The following is a 15,069-nucleotide window of genomic DNA, read 5'->3' on the forward strand; positions in this document are numbered from 1 at the left end:
GTGTTTGTTCTGTTTCAATTGTGCAGAAGGAAACAGTTCTGGCACCTTTAAAAATCAAAGATCTATCACTCAACAGGAGAACACAGCAACCTAGGAAAGGGAATTATGAGGAATAGCAAAAAGATACGGTGCTTCTGAAACCTTATTGGGCTTATGAATCACCAGGGGATCTTGTAAAAATGTAGAGTCTGATTCAGTATGTCTGGGGTGGAGCCTGAGATGTTGCAATTCTGACAAGCTGTAGGTGATACCTATGCTTCTGGTCCTTGGTGTTTATGAACCATACTGTTTGGGCCATATGGCTTGAGAAATAAAAATCACTTTAGAGCATTTAGTACTTACAGTTATAGTAACATTAAGCCACTACTACTTTATTTAACCTGCAAAAATGACCATAAATTCTTCCTCTCCCATCCAGAGATGGAGCCTATTTCTCCACTCCTTGAATCAGGTTGACCAGGTAACTAGCTTTGGCCTACAGACAACCACAATTGGCCAGAAGGTGAGTCTTGGAAAGTACTTGTGCATTTTGAGACTTGCCCTCTTTTGCTGCTCTTGGAACCCTGCAAATCACACAACTGCACCCAAGCTAGCCTGTTGGAGGATGAAAGGCCACATGCAAGAGAACCAAAGTGACCCAAGCTATAGTCAGTCAGTCAGTCGGGCTCCAGCCAGCAGCCTGCCAACTGCCATCCCTCTGAGCAAAGCCATCCTGGACTATCCAGTCTCCAGCTACTTCTCCAGTTGATCACAGACATTTGAGTGAGCATAGTCAAGCTGGCTTATACAGATCTGTGGAGCCAATACACAGCACCATGAACTAAATAAAACAACTGTTGTTAACCATCAAGTTTTTTGTTTGTTTAATTAATTAATTAATTTATTTATTATGCAACCTCTGAGGCAGAAACCGATACTTAAGGAAGAAGCAGTAAGAGTTTTAAGTTTGAGGCATCTGACACCATCAGTGCTTATGATTCTTTTTCCATCTTCTCTTCACTCTATGTGGCATCATTTTGGCCTTATCTAATAGAAATTGGTATAAGTAGTTATTGCAATAGAATTGGAACTATTTTTCTAGTTTTACAATTAAATTTATTTTTATCTTTTATTTTACTTTGTTGAAGACTTCTCCTTGGAAGTTGTCACTGCCCAGGTGCCCAGCTTATAAGTGGCAAAACAATTTTTAGTCTAAAATAAAGTCAGAAATTTCAAAAGTTCTTTTCAGTAAGTTATTCAATGTCTCAGATTCTTCTGCTAAAATGCAAATACAGAACTGCATTCTGAAGGACATGATCTCTAGTCATCACGTTGTTTCAAGTTTGAGAAGGTGATCGAAGGCCCATCCACAAAGGAATAATCTTACACTGATGTGAGATGCCAATGACAAACCCTTCTGGGGGAAAGATACACACAACGTCAGACAGTCATTGACACAGAGTCCTTACACAGACAGTACTTTTCCTTTGCAGCTTTACTCATCGATGGGCATTCTCCCCAATATTGGTAATCCTTGACCATCTGGGCTCCTCTCAAAACTGTCAATATCAACCATATTTTTTCTTTTCCACAGTCACGTGAAATATGTATTAATGACAGTCTCATGGCCACGCCTTTATATTAAAGGCTGCTCACAATGGACTAGGGCAATGGTTCTCAGTTTTTTAAATGGTCCTTCCTATTGAGGCCATATCTACCTCTTCTGCTCCCTCCTATTCTTCCATGTTGAGAATCAATAAAAGAAGTTTGCAAACTGGTATTCCACAAGCTGAATACTCTCTGCAGTGTCACTTGCTTACTAATAGAATATGATTTTTAAAAACTAGAATTTGAAAGACTTCAATTAAAAGATGTACTTTGTAGGTAGCACATGCCCTAGATCCTATCATCCAGCTGGTTCCCACATCCACATTATCTTACTGGGCTGTGAAGATGTCTGACTGAGCATCAGCTGTATTTTAATCTTTCTTGCTAGGGATTGGCATCTACAGCGACCACTGTAACCACTCAGCACATTCCAGGGATTCCCTGATCTGTATGTCCAGCTGTAACCTTTGTCTATATCTTCAGCTGCTTACTTGTAGCTCCAAATGTCAGAGTTTGCTTTCACGTCTTACTCTTCCTTGCCTTCCATCTACCTTAGACAAGCCCACTCTATTGAAATCATCTTAAATTATTTCTTGGAAAAAGTATCATTTGAAAGATTATCAATCCCACTACAAACTCTTACTGTCCCTGGCCTTCCCTGTCCATCTCTAATTTTAACATAGGCAGTCCCACACAATATCTCATTTGGGCGGATGTGGTAGCCTCCAAATCGCTCTTCTTGCCTCCAGTATCCTTCTCTCTGCTGTTCATCTTCAGGACCATCATCAGAACTATATTCCTTGTGCCCACATTTTGGAAATCATAATCCAGGTTGAAAGTCTTCCCAATGTGTTTCTAAGCTAATACTCTGGTTTCATCTCTCCTCACTCCTTTCTCTCTCATACCTGTGCTCCAGACACTCTAAACATCTCAGGAACCCCTGTAGTTTTTTCAGACTTTGCCTACTGACTGGAGTGGTCTCCGCCATCCATCCATCTGGTCAACTCCTCCTCCTTTTCTCCCAGCTTCTCTGACTGGCCTTGCTCAGTTAGCTAGAGAAATCTCTCCAACCACAGCTCTTGTTTATATCTCCGCCATAGCGTGAATCATAGTGCTTTGTTACCCATTATGCCCACTCCAGATCTGAGAAAACAAAAGGCAGGGACCACATTATATCTAACTCTGTATCTCAGAAACTAAACCTCCATTTGACTTAAACTAACAAAAATAAGCAAGAACAGCCACAGACCTTTATGTTAAATAATTAAAAGGCATTCTCAAAGCACTTGTGAGAGATTAAGAAGTGGTCCCAGAGAATGGGAGATAATTTGAATTAAAAGATAAATGCATCCAATTGGGCAGGTCAATTTACCACAGAAGGCTCACTGCTTACATATGATGGAGAATTTCCTACATAAAATAGATCTGTAAAAGATGGCCATATATAAATGGCACTAATCCATGTGACTTCAACTCCAAAAGGTTGGACCTTCCTAGGTTACTATTTTGTGCCTATATGTCAACGTAATACAGAGGCTTTTTATATTTAGCTCAGATTCCCTAGGCTATTGATTAAGCAGGAATTCAAACCAGTTAATAAGCTCAATTCACCACGAATGTCTGAGCCCAGAACTATGCCAGATTGCAATAAGAAGAGAGTGGACATGTTTACTAGTGCTGTGTGGCGATTCCTATGTTCTTTAAATATGGTCCAGGCTGGTGCGAGCGATGACAGAACATTAAAATCACCACTTGAATTTCTCTTTCCTTGAACACTGCCAGAGACTGCTAATGGAAAGTCAATGCCCAGAAATGCATGCTCATTTCAGACTCTTTTCACTTGTGCCTCTTGGTTCACAAACTGTTTTCACTAAAACAAATAAATTGGAGGCGGCCTTCAGTTGAGATGGGAGAGGTATGACATATCCAAAAGACGCTGTACGTGACCACCCACCCCCCCCACAACATGAAGTACCAAGAAAAAGCAGGAGGGTTTATTATGCAAAGGTTAATTTACAAGGTTTAGAAGAGGAGGAATTAATCACCTCTCCCTCCTCCAAGCTATACTTCTGGCCTCTCCAGCTGCACCAAGCGTGTTCTTCTACCTCCTCTCAGTGCCAGATTGTGTTTTGCAATCAGATTCACATTTCATGTAACCCAGAGTTCCTTCCCATTTGCTGAATCCACATTTTCAAGATTCTTATCCCTTCGTACCCCCAGTTCCCATTCGCATGTTGGCCTGATGGCTTGGGGTGGTTTTCTTGATGCCCAACTACAATGGTGGTTCAAGCTCCTTGCCCACGTAAACATGGAAAACGTTAAGGGTATTTTCAAAGTGTGTAAAACATCCCTCATCAGCATCCAACACTGAAGGAGAGATGTTTGCTGACGGAAACCCATGGTGAGCTCAGAAAGAGAGACTCATCAAGTGCACATAAGTAGCCACATTATAACCCAGTGAATCAGAAGTTCCTACAAGACAGGGAAAGAGATATGAAAGATCAAACACGAGGAAAGAGAGAACTTCAAGTGAGTTCTTTCCCTTTTTTACTTTTTAGTGTGTTGGACCCTGAGAAGCATGAAATTAAAACTCCTGAAAAACAGCCATACAAACTTGCTGTGGTGACTCAAAAGTTGTCGTTTCTCCACTCAACTTCACTGAAACACTTGATTCATGTTGTTCTTATTTAACCTAATTTGCATTGATTTAATCAGTGCTGGTATGCTTTAAATACATAATAAATTGGGATTCTGCAACTTAGATGACTTAGAATAGCTAAATTTCAATAAAGCTCATTTCAATCTGTTAATGTATACACTTCTGCCAAGGGGTTTAAAATCGTAGAAAAGATGCAAACTTGCCACATTAGAGGTGGGAAAAGTTTAAAGATACCATCCAGACGAAATGATTTGCAGGATAATAACGTGACAAGCAAAACATGTATCTATATCTATATCTATATATATCCTAATTACAGCCTAGATGCATCTTCTAAGTTCTGAGTAGCGTACTTAGAAGAAAACTCACATATAAATGCAGTGGATTTAATTTTATTCCCTTTTCTTCTTGCCAACACTCAACTCTTTTCTGCCTCTCCGTACCAGCTCTACAAATCAAGTGACATCCAAAGTGGGACCTCTTCTTGCCCATTTGGCAGCCTCCATCGCCACTTTGCCAAGCTCCTGCATTAGGAGGATTTTCTTCCTAGCAGCCATGGGGATTGGGTGGCTTGTAGGCACAGCACTTGCTGAATGGTTGGCCAGTGTTTACCTGAGCCTGTGCTCCCCCTCCCCCAACTCTTTAGAGTTTATGGCTCAATCAGCTAGCCTGGTGTCAGGAGTAATTGCCTTGGCAAGAGGTGAAAACACTTAATGGTGAAATTGTTTGTCTGTTAAAGTGTTCTTCCGCAGCACCTTGGAGGTGCCAGGACGAAACCTGTAGGTGCCCAGTCCAGAGGTAGGTAGGAGGCAAGAGTGACAAACAGGCAACTATCAAGAATGGCAAAGGAAGGACACCACTTTGAGGTGGGACAGCAAAAGACCCATCTGTCCCTGTAAGAAGCTATGAGATCTTGGATAATTGCCTGAGGTCTCTGTGCCTCTGTTTCATCATGTGCAAAATTAAGGGGGTTGATACTCTAATGTCTCTTCTAGCTCCTAAGACAGCATGTGATGTCTAGGACATTCCAGATTAGTTTTCCTTTCAATTAAATGATGCATCTCTGAGATAAATGACCGGGGCAGAGCTCAGATGAATACAAAATGGAATGATTCATGCCCTGGTTCATAGGACTTTTCCTGAAAAGTACCACTAGTCTTTGGGGACTGTGATTCCACTGGTTGGTGTCTTCAGCTTTGATGCTAAGGACAAACCCAGTTACTTGTCTGAAGTTGATCCAACCTGGGAACTTTGGTAATCCATCTCATTCTTATCACAATGAGTACCACAACAGACAATGTTCACTTATTTTCAGTTCCTGAGAGGCAGAAATGAAGAGAATTCAAAGAAAGGAGCTGGAGATTCACATTTCACTCTCCCTACCACCAACTTGGGCATCTTTGTCAAGAACGTAGCCTTGCCCACACTCACTTCCAGCAGGGTTTCTCTGCCATCTTTGAGGGGGGTTTTTTGTGCTTTTTTCTACAGATGACCAACAGGTGCCATATAATAGCAATACAGACCCTCTCCAGACCAACTGGAATAAGAGAGAGCAAGCTCTTTGTAAGTGCCCCATCTATAAATGATTGTGAATAGAAATAATCAGGCAAGACTTCTCTTTAAACTTAGAAGACACAAATTACTAACAGTCTCAAAGCTTAATTAGGGGTATGGAGGGGGTGGGCTTCGTTATGGTTTAAACTACCTCTTCTCTGTTCATTCTCTAGCACGTTCTCCTGGAGTGGGGTGTACTGCAGAGCACAGTAATCACCGTGAGCAGAACGTCAGGGTCAGCCTCCTGGTGTCATACAGCAGAATCTTTCCTTAATCCACCGGAGACCCCATAGACATCAATGGAGACTGGTGAAACCCCAGCGGGATCTCAGGAAAGACTCTCCGTACACAGACATACGTTTCTGCCACACTGGGTCTCATACCACTGGGACTAGGATGGCTTCCCAAACCTGCTGGGTTTGAAAAGCATTTCCCCATCCACCACCAAAAACGGCTGGCTGACTGCAGAATTCCAGTGCCCGCAAGGAAAAAAAAAATCTTAGCCAAGCCCCCACAATCATTGCTTTCTTCTATCTTCTCTCAAGTTGCTTTTCTAAGGCAAAGGACCAAATGTTGATTTCTCTACAGATTCCTACGTCTCTCTCACACGTAGGCAGCTTTAAAGAGGAAAGGGGGAACATTCCCCAAAGGGGAAGGGGGAGAGAACAGAATCTCTCAGTTTCCCACTTGGAAATATCTGGTCTTTGATGATGCTACCCCAAGCCTCCATCCCCTCTCCCCTTTTTTTGAAATATGGACAAAAAAGCTATAAGTGTTTTACATTTCATCAAAGAATATATATTACTTTAGTGATTCGGTAAAATGTTGGTTTTATGCCCACCCCTTTTCAATCTGCCCATGTCTGAGGTGCTCCGGCAAGACGCACAATCGTGAGCAGCTTACGACACTCAGTGAGCAGTAGGTGCCTGTGCAAGCTCGCACCGCACACTGCCTGGCGGAGGGAAGGAGCCCGGGCGCCGCTCCCCGCTCCCCGCGCCGCCGCCCGCGCCGCCCGCCGCCCGCACCTCCCCGCCGCCCGCAAAGCATGAGCTAGCCCGCTCTCCGCAGCCGCCCCGGGCGCGAATGGCAGGCGGTCTCCGCGGAGTGAAAGGTGGCGCCGGTCTGTGGTCCTTTCCAATGACGGACATTAACCAGACTGTCAAATCCTGGGGAGTCGCGAGCCCCGAGTTTGGAGTTTTTTTCCCCACAACGTCACAGTCCGAACTGCAGAGGAAAAGGACAGCGGCAGGAAGGCGAAGCCCGGGCGCCGGCACGTAGTTGGGAAACTTGCGGGTCCTAGAAGTCGCCTCCCCGCCTCGCCGGCCGCCCTTGCAGCCCCGAGCCGAGCAGCAAAGTGAGACATTGTGCGCCTGCCAGATCCGCCGGCCGCAGACCGGGGCTGCCTCGGAAACACAGAGGGGTCTTCTCTCGCCCTGCATATAATTAGCCTGCACACAAAGGGAGCAGCTGAATGGAGGTTGTCACTCTCTGGAAAAGGGTGGGTAAGACACTTTTTAATTAAATTCTTTCCCGAAGATTTTTTTTTCCTCCCTTTTCTTTGCTGCAGCATCTAACATGGACCAAATCACCATCTCTTTGATCTTTCCGTGGCTGTGAACTTTCTATGCTGCCCAGCTTTCTGCATGCTTAGAGGTGAACGTGTGGCTTTGGGGAGGGGGGGTCCTTCTTTATTTCAATATATTTATTTGATTTTTGCCCTTTTCTCCCCCTCCCCCGCTCCCCCTCCCTCGGAATAAAATATGATGTAGATTTCTGACCGAGCGCTTCCAATGGACATTCTCCAGCCTCTCTGGAAAGATTCTCGCTAATGGATTTCCTGCTGCTCGGTCTCTGTCTATACTGGCTGCTGAGGAGGCCCTCGGGGGTGGTCTTGTGTCTGCTGGGGGCCTGCTTTCAGATGCTGCCCGCCGCCCCCAGCGGGTGCCCGCAGCTGTGCCGGTGCGAGGGGCGGCTGCTGTACTGCGAGGCGCTCAACCTCACCGAGGCGCCCCACAACCTGTCCGGCCTGCTGGGCTTGTCCCTGCGCTACAACAGCCTCTCGGAGCTGCGCGCCGGCCAGTTCACGGGGTTAATGCAGCTCACGTGGCTCTATCTGGATCACAATCACATCTGCTCGGTGCAGGGGGACGCCTTTCAGAAACTGCGCCGAGTTAAGGAACTCACACTGAGTTCCAACGAGATCACCCAACTGGCCAATACCACCTTCCGGCCCATGCCCAACCTGCGCAGCGTGGACCTCTCGTACAACAAGCTGCAGGCGCTCGCGCCCGACCTCTTCCATGGGCTGCGGAAGCTCACCACGCTGCATATGCGGGCCAACGCCATCCAGTTCGTGCCGGTGCGCATCTTCCAGGACTGCCGCAGCCTCAAGTTTCTTGACATCGGATACAATCAGCTCAAGAGTCTGGCGCGCAACTCTTTCGCCGGCTTGTTCAAGCTCACTGAGCTGCACTTGGAGCACAACGACTTGGTCAAGGTGAATTTCGCCCACTTCCCGCGCCTCATCTCCTTGCACTCGCTCTGCCTGAGGAGGAACAAGGTGGCCATTGTGGTCAGCTCGCTGGACTGGGTTTGGAACCTGGAGAAAATGGACCTGTCGGGTAACGAGATCGAGTACATGGAGCCCCATGTGTTCGAGACCGTGCCGCACCTGCAGTCCCTGCAGCTGGACTCCAACCGCCTCACCTACATCGAGCCCCGGATCCTCAACTCTTGGAAGTCTCTGACGAGCATCACCCTGGCCGGGAACCTATGGGACTGCGGGCGCAATGTGTGCGCCCTGGCCTCGTGGCTCAGCAACTTCCAGGGGCGCTACGATGGCAACTTGCAGTGCGCCAGCCCCGAGTACGCGCAGGGCGAGGACGTCCTGGACGCCGTGTACGCCTTCCACCTGTGCGAGGATGGGGCCGAGCCCACCAGCGGCCACCTGCTGTCGGCCGTCACCAACCGCAGTGACCTGGGGCTCCCGGCCAGCTCGGCTACCACGCTCGCTGATGGCAGGGAGGGGGAGCTCGACGGCACGCCCGAGCCGGCTACTGTGGCTCTCCCAGGCGGCGAGCACGCCGAGAACGCTGTGCAGATCCACAAGGTGGTCACAGGCACCATGGCCCTCATCTTCTCCTTCCTCATCGTGGTCCTGGTGCTGTATGTCTCCTGGAAGTGTTTCCCAGCCAGCCTCAGGCAGCTCAGACAGTGCTTTGTCACGCAGCGCAGGAAGCAAAAGCAGAAACAGACCATGCATCAGATGGCTGCCATGTCTGCCCAGGAATACTATGTTGATTACAAACCGAACCACATTGAGGGAGCCCTGGTGATCATCAACGAGTATGGCTCATGTACCTGCCACCAGCAGCCCGCGAGGGAATGCGAGGTGTGATTGTCCCAGTGGTTTTCAACCCGTGCGCTACCAAATACGCCTGGGCAGCCGGGGCGGGCCGGCGAGTGCCAGGCTGGAGTCTCCTTGTCTGTGCTCTGATATGCTCCCTGACTGAAACTGTAGGGGATCTCTCCTAGAGACTTGACATTTTAGCTTTATTGTGTCTTAAAAACAAAAACGAAATAAAACACAACAAAAATCCCACCCCACCACCTTCAGGACAGTCTATCTTAAATTTCATATGAGATCTCCTTCCTCCCTTTGAAGATCTGTCCATATTCAGGAATCTGAGAGTGTAAAAAGGTACCATTGATTTTTTTTTTTTTTGTAAACTAAAATGTTTAAAATAAAATAGCATTTACAGTTTTTACAGACTGGTGTAACCTAAATGAATTGTTACCTGTGTTAAAAGAGAAGTTACAGTCAAAATTTCCTTTCCTCTGTGCGTATCCGTGTGTGATGGGGGTTGGGGGGAGATGTCCAGTGGACAGAGGGAAAATCCAGAAATTCAGGAGCAAAGTAGTCAGACTCAATTTGAAATATTAAGAAGGATAGACAAAGCTTATCAGGTTGATTTATCCCACATGGGTAAGGACTGAAAAAAAGGAAGACCCTTTATATTATTTTTAGGGGGGTGCCGTGCAATCTAACCACTTTAAAGCAAGTGAAAGGTGGACTGAGGACTGAGCATCAGTGCTGAGCCTTTAAGGCAGAGATCGTTGCTAATGGCTTTTAAAAGGCAGTGCCAGACAGTCTGTCCTACAACAAGAAACATTTTTTGCACTTAATGTAACAATCTTTCAAATCAATTCAAAATCTCACCCCCAAATGCCACTTGTTCTTAATTCTCCTAAGCCTTTGATTCAGCAGGCTTCCTAGCATTTGTGCCCTTTTCCATACTCTCCTGCCTTCTGTAGTCTGATTGAGGGGAATAGGTGGAACCCAAATGCTCAGTGATGAAAGCTGTGCCTCTGGAGTACATTGCTAAGACTGCAGCAGACTCAGGCTCTGAGCAGCGACGGCACACTCCTAGTTACTATGGGAAACAGTGAGAAAATCTCACCTCAGGATGAATGCCTACTGGGTAATGACTTGTAGTGGGAGACGTTAGTGTTAGTGGCAGACGTGATGCAGAAGCAATGAAAGGGGCAGGGTGGGGTGGGGTGGGGTTGGGGAAGATCATCATTTGATCCTGTGTTCGAATATTACTGAGATGGGAATAATTTGTTAGCCCAGGATAGAAAAGCTGCCTCTTCTCAGATTGCCCTTTTCTGTAATACTTGCTCTCCCTGTGTCGTTTAACTTTCTTCTGTGTTGGGATTCATGACTGCCCCTTCCCACCTTTCATAGGTTTCCAGGTCCATCACTGAGATTTAACTTGTTTATTAAACTAAATTAAAGAGTAGTAGCAGTTGGAGTGTGTGGGAAGGGACAGGGGTAGGAGTATGTGTGTTGGATGGGAGGGGTCTTTCACTAGCTAACAATTTAAGCAAATGCATGCCTGAAATAAACTGTCTTGGATGGCAGATGGTGAACACCGAACTAATGTTGTCCATGTCCAGAAGTCTTTCTCAAACTCAGGTGCTCACCCCTCTGAATGCTCCCACAGTCTGGCATCTTTCTTTTTTCTTCCTCTTTTTTAAGAGAGAAGTCCAAATAGCGGGAAGACGGTTGGGGAAAAGACATACATAAGCATCTCCTCAAATGCAAATGCTTCCAGCCACCTACCTAAAAAAGGCAAAATCAGCTGTTTGAAGTGCAGAATGGCATCAGCAGGAGGTTTACTTAAGATGAGGATTGGTAGTAGATTTCTCTTCTACCTACGGAGAAACCAATATGCCTAAAAATACTGCTTCTAAGAGGCTCTTTCAAGAGAAATAGTTTGCAAATGTCTCTAAGATGTTAAGCTTTGGAAGAGAGTTTCTTTCTCACACACACACACACACCACACACACACCCCAGCTCATTCTTCCTGACCAGGAAACTTTATCCTGTTTTGTTTATAATGAAAACATGACATTATGACACACACCATGCACATACCCATTTAGACTGTTAATGTTCTAGAAGAGAGGTGCTTTGTTTGATGACTTTGAGGAGGGGGTTTTGGATATAGTCTAAGCATGATCATTTGGGGCTGCCGTTTTGAATAGTGTATCACTTGGAGGGCAGGGGTTCCAGGAACATCTATAATTAAACCCCACTAAAGAGACCTCCTCTAATAGACAATGCAGATTTTTGGAAAAAAAATCTCCGAATTGTGGCAATTGAGGGAAAGCTCCTGGGATTCCATTGATTTAATCTCCTCATAAGGAAGGCTACTGGAATCCAGTGCCAAAAGCTGCTCTGGGTGGTGTATTAACGGCTGTGTTGGTGTGTTTATAGGGAAGGCTTCCCAAAGCAATGCCTTTCTGGCAAACATCAGAACCACAGGTCCCCCCTATCTCCTAGAAATAGAGATGTTGGAAACTGTAAAATTCATCTATCCCCAAGACTCTTTTTCTTTTCTTTTTTTTTCCATGTGGTCATGAGAAAAAGCGAGAGAATGTGTGCTTTGTTTTATGCTGCTGCGCACCCCCCAATATTACTGAACACCACATATGTAGAAGATCTTAAGTCCCTGTAAATCTAATGAAAGATCCTTGTAAGAGGAATCTGCCAACTTGAGACATGGAGAGCAAATGATGGCTATAGAAAGCTGTGTTCTTACTTTGTGTGTGTGTGTGTCAGTGTCTCTCTGTGTTGTGTGTCTTTGTAGGCAAGCAAAAATGTTTTCTATACAAACAGAGGAATTTAGCTCCCATCGTTCAGGCTCCTGCGCCTCTTGCTCTGGAGAATGGCCAGGGGAGGGAGAAGGCAAGAATAACGGAAATCTGTAGTTTTAACTAAGGTTTTGTGACACTTGAAATCTTTTCTTTCTCAAATTAATTAATCTTTAAGCTTCAAGAAACTTGCTCTGACCCCTGTAAGCAAGCTACTGAGCATTAAAAAGAGAATCTAATTTTTAAAGGTGTAGCATCTTTTTTTTGTTCTTCCCACAGAGGGTGCTAATCTCATCATCCTGTGCTATCTGAAAAGAACTGAAGGCCACAATTCACGTCTCTTCCTGGGCATTGTGATGGATTAACCCTCCCTTTGCAGTATCTTCCCAGATGATTAAAGTTCAGCCATGGTATAGAGGTTTTTAGAATATTTATCTAGAAGAAAAGTCTTTTCAAATAACAAATTATACTCTCACGCCAGTCTTAGCCCCCTCATTTTTTAAATTGTGCCAGAGAGAGTAGGTTAAATGCAACCCATCCTTTGATCTACACTCAGAGAAGAGGCAGCCCCCGATGCTCTGACTTAGTTGCGATGGTTGAGACCAGTGGTCCCACAACGCACCCCAGGCTCCCAAGACTGAAAAGTTGCCATCACATCCTTTTATTCCAGTAAAAGGAAACTTCCTTTTTTTTTTAATCTGTTTTTTCTAATCTCCCAAGCTCCTCAAAGTATAAGAGGGCCCTACCTTTCCTCCTTGCCTTCAGGAAGGCAGTCATTGGGGATGACTTAGCATCAACAACACATTTATAAGTATGTGTAAGAAATTAGAGGGCAAACACCACTTGCCATTCCTCTCAAGTTTCCTAAGCAACTGCACACAGATCACTGGAGGGTGTGGGGGGACGCCTGTGTTCCTGGGTTATATTAATCGACTTGTCAGCAAGTTTGGCACCTCTTCTATATGGCACAGCCATGTGGAAGGGGGCACTGGTGGATCACAGAGCCTGGTAAAATGAAAGGCATCAGATGCCCCTCTCACAGAGAACGTTATTGAAAGACCAGAATTTATATCTGTTTTGGAGAATGGGTATTATAATGTTTTAAGTTAAAAGAAGCATCAATTATTCATCTAGATGGGTGGTTATGTTGGTTGATTTGAGTTTGCCATTGATGGAATGTCAAATAACAAGGAATTAGCTGGAATATGACTATTAAACAGTCTCTTGAAATATATTTTGAGGGAAGTTTCAGTATACACACACACACACATATATTGCCATACATATATATATATACACACACATAACCACGCACACATATGATCACATTATGTAACTGCCCTCCAGCATTAATAACCCTCCTACTTTCTTCTTCTATGATCAAACTTTTACTCAGGAAAGGACCTGATAAAATCAGTCACAATTAAGGTGTAAAGGACTGAGGAGGCTGGCGGTATTTTCAGGCATTAGTTAATGAGTGGGTAGGTGCTCTGCTGGATAGGGGATCTTCTGGGCTCCACATGCCATAGGAGAGTGTACTCCTGCTACCTAGTGGTAAGAGCCAGCAAATGGCAGTGCCTTCTGAGAGTATGCTCCTAACTAATGAGTTCTATCTTAGGGTTAGGAAACATATTTCTCCATTAAAAAATGCTCTCCTCTGAATTTTTTCCAGGGATCCAGGAGGCAAATTCTTACTCCTGACTGGCTACCATCTCCTGGCCTTCCTCTACTGGACACAGTTTCTGAAGGTCTTTGGTTTTTCGCTCAGAGAGAAGGGCCTGGCTATTACATACATCAGGTTTAGTGAGAGATGTAAATGAGATTGAAGAAATAAAATTTACTGAGTATTTGGAATGAGAGCTTTTACCTGGATTTCAATATGTGAGAGAGGTACTAGGAACCTTATCTTTACATGAGGAATCTGAGGCTTAGAGAGGTTAAATACTTCATACAAAGTCACCCAGCTAGTAATTGGGAGCACTGGTATTTGGTGTGGTGGCCTTTTTACTACCCTGTGTCTTCTTTCCTTGAACGGTGTCCCCCTGCCCCTCACCCCCCAACTCCTCTACCTAGCAAAGAGCCTAGGACTAGCCTGGCCATAGGGTACAAGCTCACTATATTCCTGTTGCATGACATGGGCGCAATGCTTGAATCCAGGAATTTTCATCACGACTTTGTTCTGGCCTCTGGTAATTGGATAATGCAGGACTCTGCCAATAGAGGAGACCTCTCACAGGCTTCCAGGAGCAAATGTCCAGTTAATTATCCAGTCCAACCTCTAACCAGAGGATTCTGGACTCAGAGAGAGTAAGGTATGAGTATCCATAAATTATTGTCAGGGATTTATTCACATTTCTTTCTTGGTCATAAATAGGCTAGGTCTCTATGGCAGTGGTTCTGCCATATGAACAACTGGTAATGTCTGGAAACATTTTTGATTTGCATGCATGGAGTGAGGGATGCTACTGGCATCCAGTGGGTAAAGGTCATGGATCCTGCTAAACATCCTACAGTGCACAGGAAAGCCCCCTCACGTGGAATTATTTGTCCCCAAATGCCAAGAGTGCCAAGGTTGAGAAACTCTGCTCCATGGTATGAAGAAATGAGGCTGTCTAACCCAACATGCTGTGCTCCTGCTTTTCTTGGCACAGCCTTTGTAAGGAGGAGTTGGAGTTTGGTTCACCTAGATCTCTTCCCTTTTAATCTTCCTCTCTCTTGCAGAGAACTGGAAATCTAAATTAAAATCCCTCAGGTTGGTTGTTAATCAGCAAGAGGACCTGTGGTTAGCACATGTTTCTCGAAGAACATATGGCAAAATTTAAACTAACTGAGACAAAACTTGTCAGAACCCTCAATTGACCCACTTTTTCCTTAGCAATACCTCATTTAGGAAACGGGAAAAAAATGAAGTTAACAGTGGAAATTTAATTAACGAGAAGGAAAATGAGAAACTTGATATTCCTTTCAGGAGCTCTTCTGAAGTCTGAACAAATTTAGCCTACCTGCCTGTGTTTTCTTCCCCAACTAAGGCTGGAATGTCTCTGAAGTGGGATTGTGCTTCCATTTAAAAAATTAATGGCTTATCTAGTGAGTAGGGTGGACATATTAAT

General features: G+C 45.0%; 2 protein-coding genes across 12 annotated transcripts in view; one reads left to right on the plus strand and one right to left on the minus strand.

Moving 5' to 3' along the window:
* The window catches only part of CTNNA2 (catenin alpha 2), a 1,085,794-nt gene that overhangs the window by 316,519 nt on the left and 754,206 nt on the right, over positions 1-15,069 (minus strand). The gene's annotated exons all lie outside the window — the stretch shown is intronic.
* On the plus strand, positions 6,650-9,563 carry LRRTM1 (leucine rich repeat transmembrane neuronal 1). Of its 3 annotated transcripts, none has more exons than XM_014731068.3 (2): positions 6,650-7,298; positions 7,570-9,563. In XM_014731068.3, the coding sequence occupies exon 2, from the start codon at positions 7,629-7,631 to the stop codon at positions 9,195-9,197; it is 1,569 nt and encodes a 522-aa protein (XP_014586554.2). In that variant the 5' UTR covers positions 6,650-7,298; positions 7,570-7,628; the 3' UTR covers positions 9,198-9,563. The 3 variants fall into 3 exon arrangements, with proteins under 3 accessions (XP_014586554.2, XP_070092330.1, XP_070092329.1); XM_070236229.1 differs by having other exon boundaries at positions 6,704-7,302; XM_070236228.1 differs by having other exon boundaries at positions 6,718-7,453.

Source organism: Equus caballus, chromosome 15 (genome assembly GCF_041296265.1).
Source record: "Equus caballus isolate H_3958 breed thoroughbred chromosome 15, TB-T2T, whole genome shotgun sequence".
NCBI classification, from domain to species: Eukaryota; Metazoa; Chordata; class Mammalia; order Perissodactyla; family Equidae; genus Equus; species Equus caballus.

Excerpts from the sequence above, each read along its gene's own strand:
- LRRTM1 (XM_014731068.3), top strand. The coding sequence starts at position 7,629 with ATGGATTTCCTGCTGCTCGGTCTCTGTCTATACTGGCTGCTGAGGAGG.